The 18,129-nt window shown below is 44.3% G+C and overlaps 1 protein-coding gene across 1 annotated transcript; it reads left to right on the top strand.

The window, feature by feature from the left end:
* The first annotated feature begins 4,610 nt into the window (after nt 1-4,610).
* On the top strand, nt 4,611-17,076 carry TRAF1 (TNF receptor associated factor 1). Its single transcript, XM_057372978.1, has 11 exons — nt 4,611-5,351; nt 6,677-6,885; nt 8,241-8,325; nt 10,384-10,482; nt 10,829-10,990; nt 12,408-12,479; nt 13,081-13,146; nt 13,325-13,753; nt 14,228-14,405; nt 14,892-15,040; nt 16,083-17,076. The coding sequence occupies exons 2-11, from the start codon at nt 6,677-6,679 to the stop codon at nt 16,296-16,298; spliced, it is 1,665 nt and encodes a 554-aa protein (XP_057228961.1). The 5' UTR covers nt 4,611-5,351; the 3' UTR covers nt 16,299-17,076.
* Nucleotides 17,077-18,129: the final 1,053 nt, after the last annotated feature.

Here is an 18,129-nt window from a genome sequence, read left to right on the forward strand (position 1 = left end):
TTTAGACATGTCTCCCTGCAAAATGTGTTCTTAATCTGCTCAATTCTGACATCAGAACACACAGAAATCTGGCATGGCTGTCAGTTATTTTCCAGTAAAACACCCACCTTATAGGAGTTACATATGCTTTCAATTTTTGGGATATTTAATAATGTTTTCATCTCTAATTAGGAGAAATATCTGGGTTTGACTCTTTTATTCTCCTGGGAGCTGCAAGTTTGGTTTTGCCAATCACTGGATCATTACAAAATTCCAGTCCTTGTGTTAAATTTTGCTTTTCAAGTTCTGAATGAACTTGGAATTTGGATWCATGTTTAAGCAGCAACCGATTTCCTGGAAAATACTAAACTGAATTAAACACCACAACTCTTATAAAAAGAACATCCAAGTCTAGAAAACAATAGCAGAGAAATCTGAGTAAAGCTTGCTATATTCAACCCTTTCTTTTCTATCCCAGGAAATATTTCTTACACGCAAGGGKTTATTTATAAAGTAGTTATATTTACCCACATTCATAGCTAGAAGTCACGAAATGCAGATTATTCCTAAGGTACTGTGGTTCAGACTATAGTTCCTTTGTTTATTTGCTACTTGACAACTGGAAAGACAATTTCTTTTACAAGTAAAGTAAACAAAAAGTTTTATTTGGCGCACTTTGAATCGGCTGAGATATTAAAACCAAAAATTGGGGTTTACAGTGGAAATTCTATTTTCTCTAAACAGCAGCAGCCCCACTGGTGCCAGTTTAAAGGACTCSTGTTTCTGCCAGGCTCTGATTAGCCAGGTTCCCTTCATTATTTATAGAAAAGCAATATGCCAGAAAAAAGTCATTTTCACTGCCTAAATCATAAGATTTTCCATTAAAACCTTCTGCCATAAGGTCCTGGAGACTATTCATCCCCAGGCTCTGACAGGGAGGTAGAAAYAGGTATTCATTTCCAGCACTAGAGYAGYTCCAAAAGTTTACAGTCATCCATCTATGTAATATTAAAAGGTKGGTTCTTTTCTAAACTTCTGTTTTGGTCAGGAAAACGAAGTAGGATCAAAAGCTTCCTATGGAACCATGAGGGATTGAATTAATCTGTGACATAATTYAGCAGGATTCCATTAATTTATAGCAGAAATTGGTGTATCTAAAACTCCATGAGCTGTGTGTCTGTTCCTTTGTTTGTGGTGATCATGCCAGTTCTGAGCTGGGGTTGGTCCCAGCCCAGARACACTTCCTTGGGCTTTGAAACAAGATATTCATGAGAAGAAAAAAGTGATAGATGTGATTTTAGAGAATCACATTTAAGAAATGCTGAGTTTCCTTCCAGTCTGTGTCTTGCCCCAAGAAAACCCAAGGCTTGTGAAGTCTTTCCACGATTTGGGACCGCTGTCCTCCACAACCACTGGGGTGAGAATCCTTCACACTCCCTCTGTTCCTGACCCTGAGCAGATGGAGCATCCCCTTCCCCAGCACTCTGTGCCTCCTTCACCAGCTCTGGCCTTTCAACACCYAGATTATGATTCAGATGTTGGACGTGGAGCTACAAGTTTTGTTTCCTTGGCCGAATCCCAAGGACGCTGCTGAGAACATGTCTGGGATGCTGAGCTTTTGGAGTCCCATCACTGCCACAGCTGCCAAGAGCTTTGGCCTCACAAGAGGACTTTTTTATTCAGGAATTTGAATCCTTACCTGCTTTCCTCTGCTCAGAACAGTCCTGTTACTCTTTATATCTGCTTTCCCCACTTCCAACTTTATTTTTTCATTCAGGCTCTTCCTATGCTTAAATTTTATTTTCCTTTCTCCTTCAAATTCCTCCTTAAAAACATCTTCATTTGTGAACATTCAGGAATTTTCCTTCTTATCATACCAATATTTTGGTGAGGACTTTTTTTTTTTTACAACCCTGATAAAGAGAATTTTGTTTCCTTTTTGTGAAATCTCAGCTAACACTTGGAATTTCTGTATTCCCTGGGTGTGTTGCCCATAAAACACAGGTACAAATAGACATGTCAGTGGTGGGGTGGAAATTACTCAGGATTGTGACTCACGCTGAAAATGCTATTGGTAAGCTGAGCCTGATGCTGTTACTCATCCTACAACAGCAAAAGGAATTATGGTCTTGGTGGAAAAGAGATGCTGGTTAGTGCAGAATCAGTCTCCTGTTTCTGTCACGTGGAAAACATCTTCCAAAAATCTTTTTATTTTTACTGTTATTAGCAAAATGAGCAATTGTTGAAAGGGTTAATGGAGATTTACCATAACCTTCACTCCCTCTCCTCAGTTCTTGTCATTTATGATATTAACAAAGACATTAAATATATTTGATGTTTCCTTTTTCTGTTGCCACTAATTAGTCCCAGTCAATCAATAGAAAATCCACATTTTCCCAGCTGGTTTAGAGTCAAAAGATACTGGATCTGAACTTGTTTTTTCATGTCACATCCAGAGCTTTGGAAGAGTGTTTTGGCAGGCTTCCCCATGGGCACAGCTCCCATTCCCAGAGTTCTCTCCCAAGCATTAAGAATGGAAATAAGCAGCTCAGAATTTTCCAGTTTAGCTCAGGCTCAGTTAAGAGAAGCAGAAGCACAACCACAAGTACAGCAAAACCTTTCATGTGGCCGGGCTGCAGCAGAGAGCTGAGYTTTAACTGGGCAAACTGGCACGGACTGGTCCATGCTGGGCTCACAAATTGCATCCCACGTTTGTTCTGGGGTGGGGGGACAATGAATGAGGCTGGAGACCACCAGAAAACTTTTCAATGTAAAGATCTGCGTGGTTTCCTAAACTCTGGCAGCCTCAGAAACCTCTTCATGATTTACTCTGAAATACTCTTGCTTTTAGGAAGCCATCAGGGCCACTGTGACAGAGAAAAACACTTTCATTTTCTCTCTCCTCTTCAGGGTGATGCCTTGGCTTGGCTTGTGGAAACTGCTGAAATAATACACAGATATACATAAATTTATTTATCTAGTGTCTATTTATGGGTGCTTTTCTCCTGTCAAAAGCTGAAGAGGTGCTCCAGAGCATCTGTTCTTTGAGGGAAAAGATTCCTAGGAAGCTGAGGATAATACTGTCTTACAGAGAATATGATCTGGGAAAAATCTGGAGGCCGAGCAGGGATGAAGAAAATCAAATTGATTCCTGATGTGTCTTTGAGGATTCCAGTCCAGCTCTTATGCAACTTAGTGAGAAGCATTCCTTCTCTTGTCATGAGAGCTGGGCTGGTCCTCAGGGTATCACCATAACAAAGCACAGCTACAACTGGTAGTCAGCTGAAAAACAAAAAACAAACTGAAATGTGTAAGAAGATTTTATTAGAGACGAGACATTGAATTGTGGCAAAGCTGTCAAGTTTGCTGAGGATAACAATGCATCAAATGTAATGGTTCTTTTTTTAATCTTGAACTGATGAAATCTCACAGACACTCTGATTCAGAAAATAAGTCATGGTGTAGAACAGAAYTCCTTCATATCAGAGCTCTGAACAGGCAGGAATCTTGACTTGAAACACTCAGCTCCAGTTCCTAGAAGCACTGAATCTCCTGAGGACTGGATTTGCTTTTACTAGCAAATTTTCCTTCCTCTGTTTTACCCAATTTTCAGGTTATCCTAGAAAAAGTGCACATTTTCAGTTCATTTATACTAATTGAAAATTATGTTTTCATAGAATGAGCCATCCCTATCTTAAACACATCTCTGAAATACAGTTCTCATTTTGAGTACAGTCTGTAAAACCCACAGCATCTGAGCCTAAATTCCATTTTAAATGTCCTATGAAATCTGTTGCATTAAAAGTCTCAAGACCTTGGCTTATTTTTAAAAGGTAATATTAAATAAAGGTAATATTAAAGATATTAATATATTCCCTTATGCACTTTTTCCCTGAGAAGTAAAATGGTTATTCCCCTTAAATAGTAACACAGTGCCCTGCAATGCTGAGTGCTGGTGGAATGRCTCTACAGTAAAATAAAGCTTTAAGTTTTAATCTCTCTCTGAGCCACATCCTGTTTTCAGTTAACTGATCTCATATGGGGGAAATCTGCCACAGGAAATCTCTCTACTTTGGAAAGTACCAAAACCTTATCTTTAGTTTCTTTGTGTAATCCAGCACCTTTGAAGACAGAGGTGTAATAGAAGCACAGAGGCTTTCAARTCTCAAAACACGAGAAAAGGAGTGAGTTAAGGGCACGGGGAAGAGGTGGAGCTGCCACTTCATCCCTAAACCTGCCCCTGTGTAACACATTCTAAAATTAACATCTTACAACTCTTTATATCCCCAAAGTTTTAAAAAAATTGCATAAAAATACCTTTTAAAATCTCTTTCAGAAATCAGCTTACATCCTGGAAGAGACTGGTGATGGATTTTACCAACCCAAATGAAATGGCTCAGGTTGAGGACTGACTGGGTTGGATCACACTTCCATCACAGACTGATTACGATGGCTCTGAACTCCATCAGATCAGCCCCAGGGWTGTGCTGCAGACCAGCACAGGGAGGAGAAAAGTGGAACTGAAGCGTGTGTGGTGTCTGGAACAGGAAGGTGCCAGATTTCAGGCGAGAACCGTGGCCCCCAGAACACCTTCCACACCCTCACAGGTACCTGCAGCTGCTGGMTCCGGCCAGTGCAGCAACCAACAACCCGCTGAAACACCGAGAGAAACACTTTTTATTGTGAATTCTGAGCAGGGACTCGCCCCCAGGGATATTCCCCACGAGGAAGAGTGAACTGATTTGCATGCACAACTCTTTTTCTGACTGGATSCTCTGTCAGAGCCTAGACTGGCAACAAAGTGAGCTGTGTCATGGGTTCAGAGGGCTTTYTGCTGATAGTGAAACTTCCCTTTGTAGAATCTTTTGTGCACTCTAAGAAGGCTTTGCAGACATTACTGAACTCCTGTGTTACCCTCTTGTGCAACCTCCGAGCTGCGTTGGAGGGTGAGGCACAGCGGGGCTGCCCCCGCCAGGTTTCCCGGAGGTTCCGGGGGCAGTCGGGGCTCCTGTMCGGGATTTGGGGCCGGGGGGAGTGCAGGGGAACTTGGCGCTGTGCCCGCGCTCCGGGCAGGCAGGACTTTCTGTCTGAATGCCCGGGTCACCATGTCATCCACCGCATCACGCCGCTTTCAGGAACCGGCCGCCAGATTCTCCATTTCAGCTGGCCCGGGGGAATTTGCTCCGCGGGGTCTTTCCTCAGTCGATTCCCGAGACAGCGCCGGTCCCCCGGGCAGGGGAAGCCCCGCTGCCGCCGGCCCCGGGGCGCGGTTCGGGCTCCCCGCTCCTCCCGGCCGGAGCGAGGCAGCATCGCCAAAATCCAGCCCAGAACTGCAGCTCCGGTACCCGCGGTGAGCGCCCGCCCGGGCTCAGGTACCGGAGAGGCGGGGATGGACGGAGGGATGGATGGAAGGAGGAATGGATGGAGGGAGGAATGGATGGATGGAGGGATGGAGGGATGGAGGGATGGAGGGGAGCAATCACCGCCGCAGCCTCCCTCCTCCCGCTGCCGGGAACCGAACCGCCCGCGGCCCCCAAACCCACGGGCCCGCTGCCCGAACCGCTCCCTGCAGCACCCGGAGGGCAGGGGGTTCTCCCGGGGGTCCTGGGCACTCTCCGCCCCGCTGAGCCGGGATGGGGAGCAGGGATCCCCGAGGCCGGGCCGGGGCTGTGGCCAGCGGGAGCCTGGGCTGGGCCAGCGGGGCCGGGGGCGATGGGAGCGGGGGCGGATCATCTGTCCCGACCCCTTCGGCACCCACCCGCCCCTCCTCCGGCCCGATCCCATCGCGTTTGTGGGGCCGGGGTGAGCTGAAGGCTCTGGCTGTTCGGGCGGTCCCCGCGGTCATCGCTGCGCTCCCGCTCGGATGCTCGCAGRGGGAATTGGCTGGGGCAGGCCATGGAAACGCTGCTCGTTCCCAGAATGTGCCCTGCCCACCCTTCGGCAGTCACAGCGCCAGCCCGGCCTGCCCACGGCAGCCTCCGTTCATTTACTTTCAGATTTCTTAGTCAGTGTGACTATTGGTGGTACTGAGCWAGGTTATGGTGTGTCAGCATTGTTATTTATAAAGGCATTATTATGATCAAACAGCATCAGGTCCCTGGATAAAAACCTTCCCTGATCTTTGCAAAAGACACCAGAATCTGTTTTGGCTGCATTTCCAAAAATATCCCACTGCACATCTCCTGTTAACCAAACTGACTGTGCATGACACCTTGGCTCGTGTGGCTCTAGGTGTGCCTGGAAAAAGCACAGCATTAAGGACTTGTGGATTTGGGATTTCCTTTGTTATTTCACTACAAGTTTCATGACTTCAGGAAAATCACTGTCAACACACCAGCTGCTCAGATTCTGTGTCTATGAAGTAAAATCATGAATTTTGGCTGCTGAGAAATGACTGTGGTTGGGGACTGAYGGGCCTGTAGCTCATCTTCCTACAAGCTAAAAACTCTCAAAAGAAAACCCCAAACCCCCCATTTGAGAACACTGTCTATTTTTGTGTTGTGTTTGAGGGAAATTTTCAAGGTGCACAGTAATTTCCTGCTGGTGCCAGGTCAGACCCCCTGTGACATTTGGTCACGCCTGTCACCGCAGACCGAGTTAAACTCAGCTCAGAGTTCAGAGCTGCTCTAGGGTTTTGAGACACCTCTGACATCAAAATCAGTGTGTGCCTTGGATTTTTCCTCCTTCCTGATARCAGATGGCTGACAACACCCCCAGGAGCCTGCAGGACCCTCCCAGCTCCTCTCCCGGTGAAAACGAGTTCCCTTTCGGATACCCCACCAACATTTGCGACGATGTGCCTGGTCAGAAATTCCTGTGCAGCAACTGCAACAACATCCTGAAGAAAGCGCTGCAAACTCTGTGTGGGCATCGGTACTGCTCTGCCTGCCTGGCCTGGATTGTTCGGTACGTCCTGCTCAGATTGTGCTCGGGGCATTTATAGGGCTGAGTACATCCTGCTCAGACTGTGCTCGGGGTATTTGTAGGGCTGAGTACATCCTGCTCAGATTGTCCTGCTCAGATTGTGCTCAGGGAATTTGTAGGGCTGAGTACGTCCTGCTCAGATTGTCCTGCTCAGACTGTGCTCGGGGAATTTGTAGGGCTGAGTATATCCTGCTCAGATTGTGCTCGGGGCATTTGATTGCTGAGCCCTTGGCTGCAGCAATTCTGAAAGTTGGGCTGTGCTGCTGAGCTCAGGGACCGGTCTGTTGTGGGGAAAAAAGTGGCCACACAAGCCCTGATTCTGCAACTCAGCCAATTATTGTGTATGACTGAGTCTTAGGAAGAGAAAGGGAGTGTTAACAGGAATGCCACATCCTTGGCTACTGTTGAGAAAAGGAGATTGGAATGTAGAATTGATAACGCAGGTGGCTGGAAATTATAAACATTACTAATACTGTAGCTTTTGCAAACTCACCAATTATGTTCTGATTCCTAATTAAACAGCTGTCTCTTAACCAATATATGTTTGACACAAATGTATGCTCTGGTTGCTAAAGTGGATAAAAGAAGCTTGTCCCGCAATAAAGTTCTTCCTTCTTTCTTTTTTTTTTTTTTCACCCACTTTTTGTGTGTTTTTTATCTATTATTTTATGTCGCTGTTTGGCCAGCAGTGACAGTCTGTGGCTCTCTGGCCCGCTGGCATTTTCCTGTCTGGAAGGATTTGCTGTGGTGGATGCAGGATGTTCTCTGCCTCCTCCTTGTTTCCACCATGGAAGTCTATGGGGCCTGACAGATTCAGGTTTTTTTTATCTGGGATGTAATAATTCTGATTTAACCTTGAAAAAATGGTCCAAGGCTCATTTAATTCTTCCATGGGACTTTACTGTCYTTTGATAAGGGATGGTACAGGATTTTAGTGAACATTATATCTTATATGYCCAAATCTGTCTGGGCAAAATGGGCGTTCTCTGTGCTTTAAAATAGTTTAGTTTTCACATTATCTTTCTTACTTGGAGTTTTGGCATAATTCATGAGATAAACAGCTTTCCATCTTTATTCCTATTTATGGCCCAGGCTGCATTTATTTTACTGAAATACAGATAAGATTAATGGCAATAGTCCTGGTCCTCAAAAACAGAAGAGCAAAGCTTTTTTGACATCAGTGTGTTCAAGAATTGGCTCTTTCATGAACAAGGGCAGTGGATTCTGAGTAGAAATTACAATTTCTGTGATTTTATTTGTGTCTGTACCTACACAAAGACCTCCTAAACTGCAATACACCAATGGATTGTTATTTAATTCTTCTTTCTCTTTGCCAGAAACAATAAAAATGCAATTTGCCAGAAATGTAAAGAGGAAGATCCCAACACTTTAAGTGAGGAAAGCCTATTGGCAGAAGAAAGGGTAAGTTATAGTTCACGGGTCATTAATTTATCACAAACCATTCTCTGCAGTCATCACTGGACCAGAGTTCAGAAGGGAATAATATAAAATGCAATATAGTTACACATTTTAGCTTGGGCTTTAATAACTTGGATTTCCCAGAGTTTTTGATTTTAAAAAGCGTAATGGCAGCCTGAGGACTTTCCAAACCAGGTTCTGCAATGCAAAATCCCAAATTCTTCCATRTGATTAACTTTTTATTGTCTCAAAGTAACTGCTGCTCTCCTACTTGTAATGATATGTCTCAACTGTTACTTACTACCCTTAGGAAATATTTAAATGGATTTTCCAACCTCATGGTTTCTTGTACACTTCAAACATGAAGCTGAACATAACCATTGATAGAAATKATGCACTGGCAAAGGTTTCATCAGGAATTTAATGGTGCAAAGAAGAAAATMTCTTCTKGTGTGATTTTCCAGGCAAATTGCTGTGCTGTTCTCCATCCCAAATACAAACWGGGCCATAAAGCCCTGTCCCAGATTGTCTTTTCCCCTCCTCTCTGATCACATGCAGGGATATCAACAGACACACCATTTGTCTAAATWTTTTAGGGAAAAATGGAAACAATYAKGCAGCTGASAGTGGCATAAAAGCCAAAATTTAGRAAGTGGCTGCAGCAAAATAATAGATCTGCTGTTAATGCTGAACTTGGGAATATCCCAGAAAAAAAATCCTCAATTCTGCAATAAATTTCCCAATAACAGATTTCATTCACAAGTAGGTGCAGCTGAACCCTTATGAACTCATTCTGCTTTGACTGTCAGTTTAGGATTTCTCTGCTGTGGGCAGAAATCCCTCTCAGTTTGGATTTCTCTGCTGTGGGCAGAAATCCCTCTCAGTTTGGGATTTCTCTGCTGTGGGCAGAATTCCCTCTCAATTTTGGATTTCTCTGTATGGGCAGNCTCTGCTGTGGGCAGAAATCCCTCTCAGTTTGGGATTTCTCTGCTGTGGGCAGAAATCCCTCTCAGTTTGGGATTTCTCTGCTGTGGGCAGAAATTCCTCTCAATTTGGGATTTCTCTGTATGGGCAGAAATCCCTCTCAATTTGGGATTTCTCTGCTGTGGGATTCTCCCCGAGTTTGCTGGGAATTTCTGTGAATTTCTGTAAATTGGCTGTAAACAGACCCCAAACTCTGCTGTGCCTGGCAGATTCTTTTTCCTCCTGGGTGTCCAGAAAGGGAGGAGGATCTGCCTCTGTAGATCATTTCCAACAAATGCTGGGTAGATTTTCAGGAACTTTATTGAATTTTGGGCATCGTTTATAAATACTTTCCTCCCCTTTGTAAAGCTTTCCCCTCCCAGTTTTTGCTCTGTGTTATTCCATGGGAAATCTGCATTTCTCTGCACTTCACTCACCTCCAGAGTATCCCAAAAAATGCCTTCACTTGGCATGGCTGCTTCTCATGTCAGGGTAGCTATTTTAATGCAAAATATAATATTTAAGTGTGCAGAATTTAATAATTAAATAATAATTGTGCAATTCTTCATGTTTARCATAATACAAAAATCTACATAGAGCAAAACCCAAAGCCCTCTTCCATCTGGTTGATATTTTTTTAGCACTCRGTGTCTGTTAAATGGAAACAGCCCAGATCTGAGTGAGCAGTGGATGCAGAACACTCCCAAATCCTCTCTGCAGCACTTTAGGAGGTGTTAATGACCTCGATAATGAAATGCATTCATTAAGGGACCCCACAGTCAGGGTCCTGTCAGCACATTCGCTGCATGTGAAATATTTCTGTGAAAAGAAATGTGAAATAAGAGCTGTAGTTTATTTTCAGTGAATTAATGTCACATCAGATTATTTTTGAATGCTAAGAAATACATGATTTMATAATTATTTGGACTTCTATCACGCTAAGATTAACTGCCAGGTCACAGAGTCGTACACAGTAAATTTAAAAAAAATAAAGAATTTATCAAGATGTGGATTGCTGCCACCCTTTTCCTATTCCAAGGATGCATGCTCCAGTACTTTCTCACCAAATTTTTTTTCTTTACTGTGTTTTCTTTCCAGGCTTTTGGTGATGCTGCCATTAATAAAGAAATTTCTGAGCTCCGAGTGCACTGTGTGACCCTTGGATGCAGCTGGTCTGGTATCATGAAAGATTTTGAAGTATGTTTAGAGAGAATTTATTCAGATTAATGTGGATTTAACTCCTTACTGGAGTGGGTCAGAGAGAGAATGGAACCAGGAATATTGGGCAGATGCCTCATGTTTGAATTTACCAAAAGCTGTTTGGTTTTGGGATTTTTCTAAATTAATAATTAACGAAAAAAAAAAAAAATCCCAGTTAAACTGGTGATTTTTTCACCACTAATCTCAGTAACTTTGAGCAGTGGGACTTTACCCAAGCTTAGAAGAAATGCAGGTCAGAGCTCTGAGCTACCAAACACAGATTATTTATAGACAAACGTGAATCAGCACTTTTACAGCTTACTTTATAACTTTTGACTTCCAGGAGCACCAGAGTTTGTGTGAATTTGCTTTGATCCCGTGTCACACGGGCTGTGGACATGTGGTGATGAGGAGGAAGCTGGCAGATCACTTGGAAAATGGATGTGTCAACAACGTGACCGTGTGTCAGCWGTGCCAGTGCAGCTTGGCCAGCTCTGAGTACCAGGTAAGAACATTCCTCTCTCAAATWAAGGATTTGTGTTCATGGTTTCAATCAGCTGTGATGCCATTTTTTCCATCCTGGTTTCATTGAGCTCGGAGAATATTAAATTTTCCTGAGTTTGATCGTTTTTCCACCCGTGTGTTGGAGGGAAAGGTGGATGTGACAATCTGCTGGGGATGTGACAAAGCTGCCCTGAGCTGGGGCAGAGCTTTTCCCAATATGAGATAAAAGAGAAGCAAAAAAGCACAGAAATGGCAGGGAAGGGATYCTGAAAATGACTGGAGTTTATTCAAAGTAAAACCACCCACAAATGTGTAAGGCAAGGTTCTATCAGATATTATTTCTGGGATAAATCTCCAAATCATCAGCAGTGTCCATAGAATGGGAAGATCTTCCCCTGAATGTGGCAGAGAAGAATCTGGAGGCAGGCACATCTCCCCAGCCCGGTGTTCCCAGGATYTGAGTTTTGAGCTCTGCTCTCTCTTCCTCTCTTCATCTTATTCATTCACTTACAGGTCTTGTGATTTTGCGTTTCTCTATTTTTAAATAAACTCCTCTCCAGTCCCTCTCCCCCTCAAGGAATTGGTGATCTGAAGGAGTAAAAGAGCAGAAATGAGTAAGGTAAAGGCATATTTTGTTCGATGGCAAGAAAGTGTTAAAAACTGGGTTAGAGAGTGAGGAAAAACCCCTGGCTGCTTTTCTGAGAATCGAAAGGGAAACCTCAGAASTGATATGCAAAGGAGTTTATAAAGATTAAAGCCACCCCCTCTGAAGAGTGTGAATGGAAAGCTGACAGTTGCTGYGTTAAATACAGATATTTCAGTGGCAGGGGGATCACTTTACCMTTCCTGGAGGCAGAAATGGCAGGAAGCCTCCTGGGAGTGCTGGTGCATTTTGCATTAGCACATGGTGATGGAAAATTTGGATTCCAGCCTCCAAAATATTCACAAAGCAGGATGCAAGGAGGGTCTGCACACTGAGCAAACTGCATGGAGTCAGTGCTAGAGGAGTTTATATTATAATTATATTTAAATTTGAATTTATGTTGGAGTTTCCTGTGCTGYAACCTGTTTATATTCATATATATCTGTGTATATATTTAAATTTCCTGCTCTGCTGGTCATCRTTGCTTCCTGTCCTGTAACAAACCTGCTTGTCATTGCATATATGTGAATGTACATGTATGTGGGTGTGCATGTATGTGTGTGTTCAAACGTGTGAATATACATATATGTGAGTGTCCATGCATGTGAATATACATACATGTGAGTGTACATACATGTGAGTGCACATTTTTCTGAGTTTGCACATAATTTTGGTTTTCATCTGGCAACACTCACACATTGCCAATCCTTCATCCAAAATCCCAGGGTATAATGAAATGAGGAACTGAATTTTTTCTTTCTTGTTTTAATGGCAGGAACATTCATGTGGAGGCAGTTTGGGTAAGGAACAAAAACCTGCACCAACAGAAACAGCATTGAAAGAAAAGGTGGGTGAAAGATGAGTGAGTGCAATGCTTTATTTTAATTAATAAAATTATCACTTGTTTAGATTAAATGGATGCCTGAGAATATCTTCAGATCCAGCAGTTGGGTCTGGGTGCTCTTTACATCCCAATGAAGTTCTGCTGACAGCCTTCTCTTCCCTGCTCCCACAATTACCTTCATTAAGTTATCTTCTCAATTAATCCTGTAAAATTGGCAAATATTTGTTTAATCTCGTGTAATGAGAGCCACATGAGCAAGAGCAGTGTGCTGTACAGCAGTGTATTTAAAGTGTTTTATTTATGAGAATTTCTCACTTTGTGATCCCTGTGGTCTGTTAAATTCTGTTCTGTCATTATGGGGTCTCTTAGATGGACACTTCACTGCCAGGCTGTGTGCAGGAAAATTGCAATTAACCACACTCTTAATTGATTTACCATCAATTTCCAGAGCTGGTTGGACACCAGAAACTGTGGAGAGATCTTGATTTGAATTAATCTGATTTACAGCTGCTGGGTTTGTGGCTTGAGTGTTTGCAGGGAAATAAAAGAATCCCTTTCAATTGGTGTTTGATTATTTCCTCTGCATTTTTTATTTTTTCAACAGAGCCACTCTACATCCTCAGCCAGCAAGGATGGATGTCGTTTTTCTGAAGTTGGCTGTTCATTTAGGGTGAGTAAACAGGGGAATGTTCCACTCTGGGATGGATATTCACTTCAGGGCAGTGTCTCTTAAAACAGAATCAGCTCCTGGCAGTTTTTCCATCCCACGAGCTGCAGAATTGCTGGGTTTGGSCCCAGCTGACTGATCTGGGGACAGAGGGGACGTTGACAGTGCTGTCTCCTTCCAGGGAAGCCAAGAGAAGATAAAGGAGCAYGAAAAATCAGCACTGGGGACCCACATGCTGCTCCTGCTGCAGCACATGAGGCAGCTGAAGGGAACTTTGTGCTCTGCTGCTCGTGGCTTCACCCCAAAACCAGAGCTGGACTTGAACCAGCCAGGGAAAAGCATCTCTGAGCTGCAGATCCCAGCAGGGCTGGAAATCAGCACARACCCAGAGCTGGACTCTTATCCTGGATCTTCTGTGCCTGAAGATGAGCCTGTCCTGCACCAGCTCGTGAGGGAGAAAGTGATTGCTGAGCTGGAAAATAAACTGCACGTGTTTGAGAACATTGTGGCAGTGCTCAACAAGGAGGTGGAGAGCTCCAACATGGAAATCCTGGCCTTCAGGAGACAGAGCGAGCTGGATCAGAACATGATCCGAGGCCTTGAGCTGAAGGTGAGGAGTTACAGCCAGAATTTGTGGGTGATTTTTTTACAGATAACAAATAATGACAGGGCAGGGATCAGGACTGCGAGTTGGAGCTGTGAACTGCTCCGTTCTGGACACATCTTCAGGATCCTTTTGTTGCTTTGACTCACTTTCAACTGGGGATCTCTAATATTTGCTTTCTAAACCCACATTTAGGCAGTGAGAAACTCCTGAGAGTTGTGACTTTTCAGAGCTTTCAACTCCTGAGAGTTGTGACTCTTCAGAGCTCTCCATGCTCAGACTCTGAGCAAGCAGGAGAATTGCCTGGAGTTTTGCCTGGAGGCACAAACAACATCTCTGTTGTTTTGACACGCAGATGTCACTCAGAAAAAAATCAAAGGAGAACTCCTAGAGCATGGAATTCCAGAAGGATGGAGCCTGTCCTGCAGCACAGCCTGGCTGGGCAGGGCTGACTGAGGGATGGTTTTGGTTTTGTTGCAGATTGCAGAGCTGCACCGCTGCCTGACCCAGAAGGATGCAGGGCTGAGCAGCCTGCACAAGAGCCTGCTGTTCTCGGAGCAAGCCTCCTACGATGGCATCTTCCTCTGGAAAATCACTGATGTGGGCAGGAAACTGCAGGAYTCGGTCACTGGCAGGACAGTGGGGCTGTACTCCCCAGGTAAAGCACGGGATGGAGGTGTTTTCACCATCCCAAATCCTTCAGAACGGAGCTCATTGCCCCAGAACTCTGCTGCTTTCTGCTCGTGCCAGCAGGAGGGACTTCAAAACAGCTTTTTCCAGTGCTTTTAATGCAGAGAGCTGTAAGCTGTGCTTTTCCAGAGTTCTGCTCTGCTCTGGGATTTGTTCACCCAGCCCTCCTCACCCACAGCTCCAGCTCGGACAGTTCCCATGTGGGAAGTAATTGGATTAGGAAAAATAATGCTTGTGTGGCTAATAACAGGTCATTTGCACAAAGTTTGAGGCATTAAAAGGATTCCAGCCACTGGATTTTCATTCCTTGTAATCTCCAGGGGGGTCAGGTTTGTCTGTTCTCCTCTCTGTGACAGCAAACCCCATCTCACATTACCTTTTCCCATTATGCCAGAATTATATAAATTTTTTTCCCCAAAAGGAGGCTCTACTAATGAAAAGCTCTGATTTTCAGCTTTCTACACTGCCAAATATGGCTACAAGGTGTGTCTGAGGGTGTACCTGAACGGGGATGGCACGGGCAAAGGGACACACATGTCCCTGTTCTTCGTTGTCATGAAAGGAGACTACGACGCTTTGCTGCCGTGGCCTTTCAGGCACAAGGTAAGAAAGGATCTGATYTGTGTCTGATCCCAGCCTAAATTCAACACCAGGTGATATTTTCCCTGCAGTTTTGTGGCTGTTGGAGTTTTCCCATGTCTCTCTCCCAAGGTGAGGAGCCATCCTGTAATCCTGGCTCAGGGTTTGTCTGTGCCTGGAGTCCCTCACTGATCATTCCCTGCTTTGCCAGGMAGGATTTTCAGACACCAGAATGTGATGTTTGGGTTATTCCAGACACACATTTTTTCTCCTGGCTCTTGCTAAACATAGATAATATCAATTTATGAGGAAATTATGATTTGCTGCCTGAAGGCATCAAAAGGTGAGGTGAGAGTTTCACTTACAAAAGTGCCACTGATGTAATCCTGGTTTTATTTTCTCTCCTCAGTGTGGTCTGATAATGGCAATAATGATTAGAAAAGCAGTGAAACCATGGCAGGGCCTGATCTCTGCTCTGGCACTTGCCTTTGTGGGGCAATAATTCCGTGAGCTTTTCCTATAAATAGCTTTACCACCAGTTTGCAGCCAAAAAAAGTAGAAATCAAAGCTCCTGATCCTCTCTGTATTAAAAGATTGTTACAGACATTTCATTTTTCAAGCTAAAGAACAGTGAGTTAATAAAGTGGGTAATGAGGTGGGGAGATTCTATACTAATATTTAAGTTGTGTCTTTTACATATTTGTGCAGGGCAGCTGAGCAATTTCTTCTGATTCCAAACCACAATAACAGAATAAATGTAACGACTTTAACCAGACCTGGGGGCTGTTCAGGCTGTCAGGAGAGAGAGGAGAAAAAGTCTTTGGATTGTACAGTTCTCTACCAATAAATAATTCTTTACTTGATTTAATTTAATTTTGTTTTAAGGGAGCAAAGTTTTAAAAACTTCATCTGGGAGTTTGCATGAACTGACCCTGCAGGTCGGAAACATTTGTTACAGTTGGATTTAATTTCCAGTGGAGCATCCAGCTGCTTTTGCAGCACTTCTGTCCCTGCTTGGTTTATTTTTCACTCCAGTAATTCCTCATTGCCACGTTCTGTTTTTCAGGTGACGTTTATGTTGCTTGACCAAAATAACAGGGAACACATAATTGATGCTTTTCGTCCAGACCTGACTTCTGCTTCGTTCCAGAGGCCGGTGAATGACATGAACGTGGCCAGTGGCTGCCCCATGTTCCTCCCCTTGGCCAAATTGCAGTCCCCCAAACACGCCTACGTGAAAGAGGACACGCTTTTCCTTAAATGCATCATAGAAACMAATTAGCAAATCCTGAAATACCGTTGTGTGGGAAGCCACCTGCTGAACGCCAAGAGTTTATGAGGAAAAAAAAGCATCAGTTTGAGAGTTTGTGTTAGTTTTTGTGTGCCCCAAAAATCTGCAGAGGTTGAGCCTGCACCCCTGAGTCCACCCCATCGCCTGGAGATGCTCCTGTGCAGCTGCTGGAATGGGATGATTTCACCAAAACAGACAATTCTCGTTTTCGAGGGGTGGATCCCAGTCACCCCCCACCCCACAATGATGGGGAAGGGCTGTTCTTCCTCGCACTGGCCCCGGGTGTGGGTGTGCTGGAAGGGAATGAGGATGAATTCACTGCCCTGGGGTGGGCAGGTTTATGGGGTGCCAGGTGAGGCCGAATTCCCTGTTCTGGGATGTGCAGGTTTGTGGGGAATGAGGCTGAATTCCCTTCTCTGGAGTGTGCAGATCTGTGGGGAATGAGGCTGAATTCCCTTCCCTGGGGTGGGCAGGTTTAGGGAATGAGGCTGAATTCCCTATTCTGGGGTGTATAGGTTTGCAGGGAATAAGGCTGAATTCCCGTCCCTGGAATGTGCAGGTTTATGGGGTGCCAGAGGCTGAATTCCCTTCCCTGGGTGGGCAGGTTTGTGGGGAATGAGGCTGAATTCTCTACCCTGAGATGGATATATTCACAAGGAATGAGGCTGAATTCCTCTCTCTGGGATGTGCAGGTTTTTGGGGTGCCAGGTGATGCTCAATTCCCTTCACTGGATGTGCAGGGTCTCAGGGAATGAGGCTGAATTCCCTTCCCTGGACAGTCAGGTTTATGGGATGCCAATTGAGGCTGAATTCCCGTCCCTGGAATGTGCAGGTTTTTGGGATGCAGTTGAGGCTTTTCCCCACCCTCGGACAGCCCTGCAGTGAGTTCAGCTCCCCTCCCCAGCACTGGGACTGATTTCCCGCAGCCCTCGCTGGGATTTTGGCCGCTCCCCAGCATCAACAAGGACAGATTCCTCACCCCGAGCCCGGATCAGGTGTCTGCCTGWGCTTCCCATGACCTTGGGAGCCGTGGCCGGCGCTGGCAGCCTCACTCCCTTCCCCCAGGGATTTCTTTTCACTCTTTATTTCAGATTTCTATTTTTGTGCTTTGTCAGGAGATGTTGAACTGCAGCAGCAGACAGGGACCAGGTTAGGCTGTTCCTCGTGGGAATCACCTCTTGGATTTCCTAAATAAATATAAATATAAAWAAAGGAGCTGCTGGATTTTCCCATTGCAAAAACAGAGCCCTGGGAAGGTCAGAGCTCTGCCCCAGGCAGGGTTAGAACCCCTTACTAATTTGCTTTGGTCACTTCCTGAACCTTCAAGGCTGGTGATTTATTCAAAATTATTGATTTTCTTCTTGCTGAATTCCTTCTGTGTGCTCTGATGTTTAAGTTTTTTCATCACGCTAAGATAAAAATAATTGCTAGAAATTGTTTTGTTCTTTTTGATTTTTCTAATAGAGGTAAGGAATGAACAATTTTTTTAAAACCAAGACAGGCTTGGGACTGTCTGCATGTGTGCAAAATCTCTCGCTTTTATCTTGGCAACAGCCTTTAAAATAATTAGTTGTGATAAAGCTTCAAATTTCAAAAGCACCCGTCCCCTAAACAAATATTTATCAAAGCTTGTTGGGAAAGAAACTGGATATTCTTTGTGTCTTTTCCTCTATTCCATCTTTCAAATGCCCTTTCAGGATCAGAAAGTTATTTTTCCAACCACTGTCACCACACTGGAGTAATTTACCTGAATATATTATGCTTTTCCTGGCTGTATCATTTTGAGAAATGCTGTATTTATTACAATCAATCATATTTTCTT

This window comes from Malurus melanocephalus, unplaced genomic scaffold, assembly GCF_030028575.1.
Source record: "Malurus melanocephalus ecotype Western Australia unplaced genomic scaffold, MMel_1.1 scaffold_181, whole genome shotgun sequence".
NCBI lineage: Eukaryota > Metazoa > Chordata > Aves > Passeriformes > Maluridae > Malurus > Malurus melanocephalus.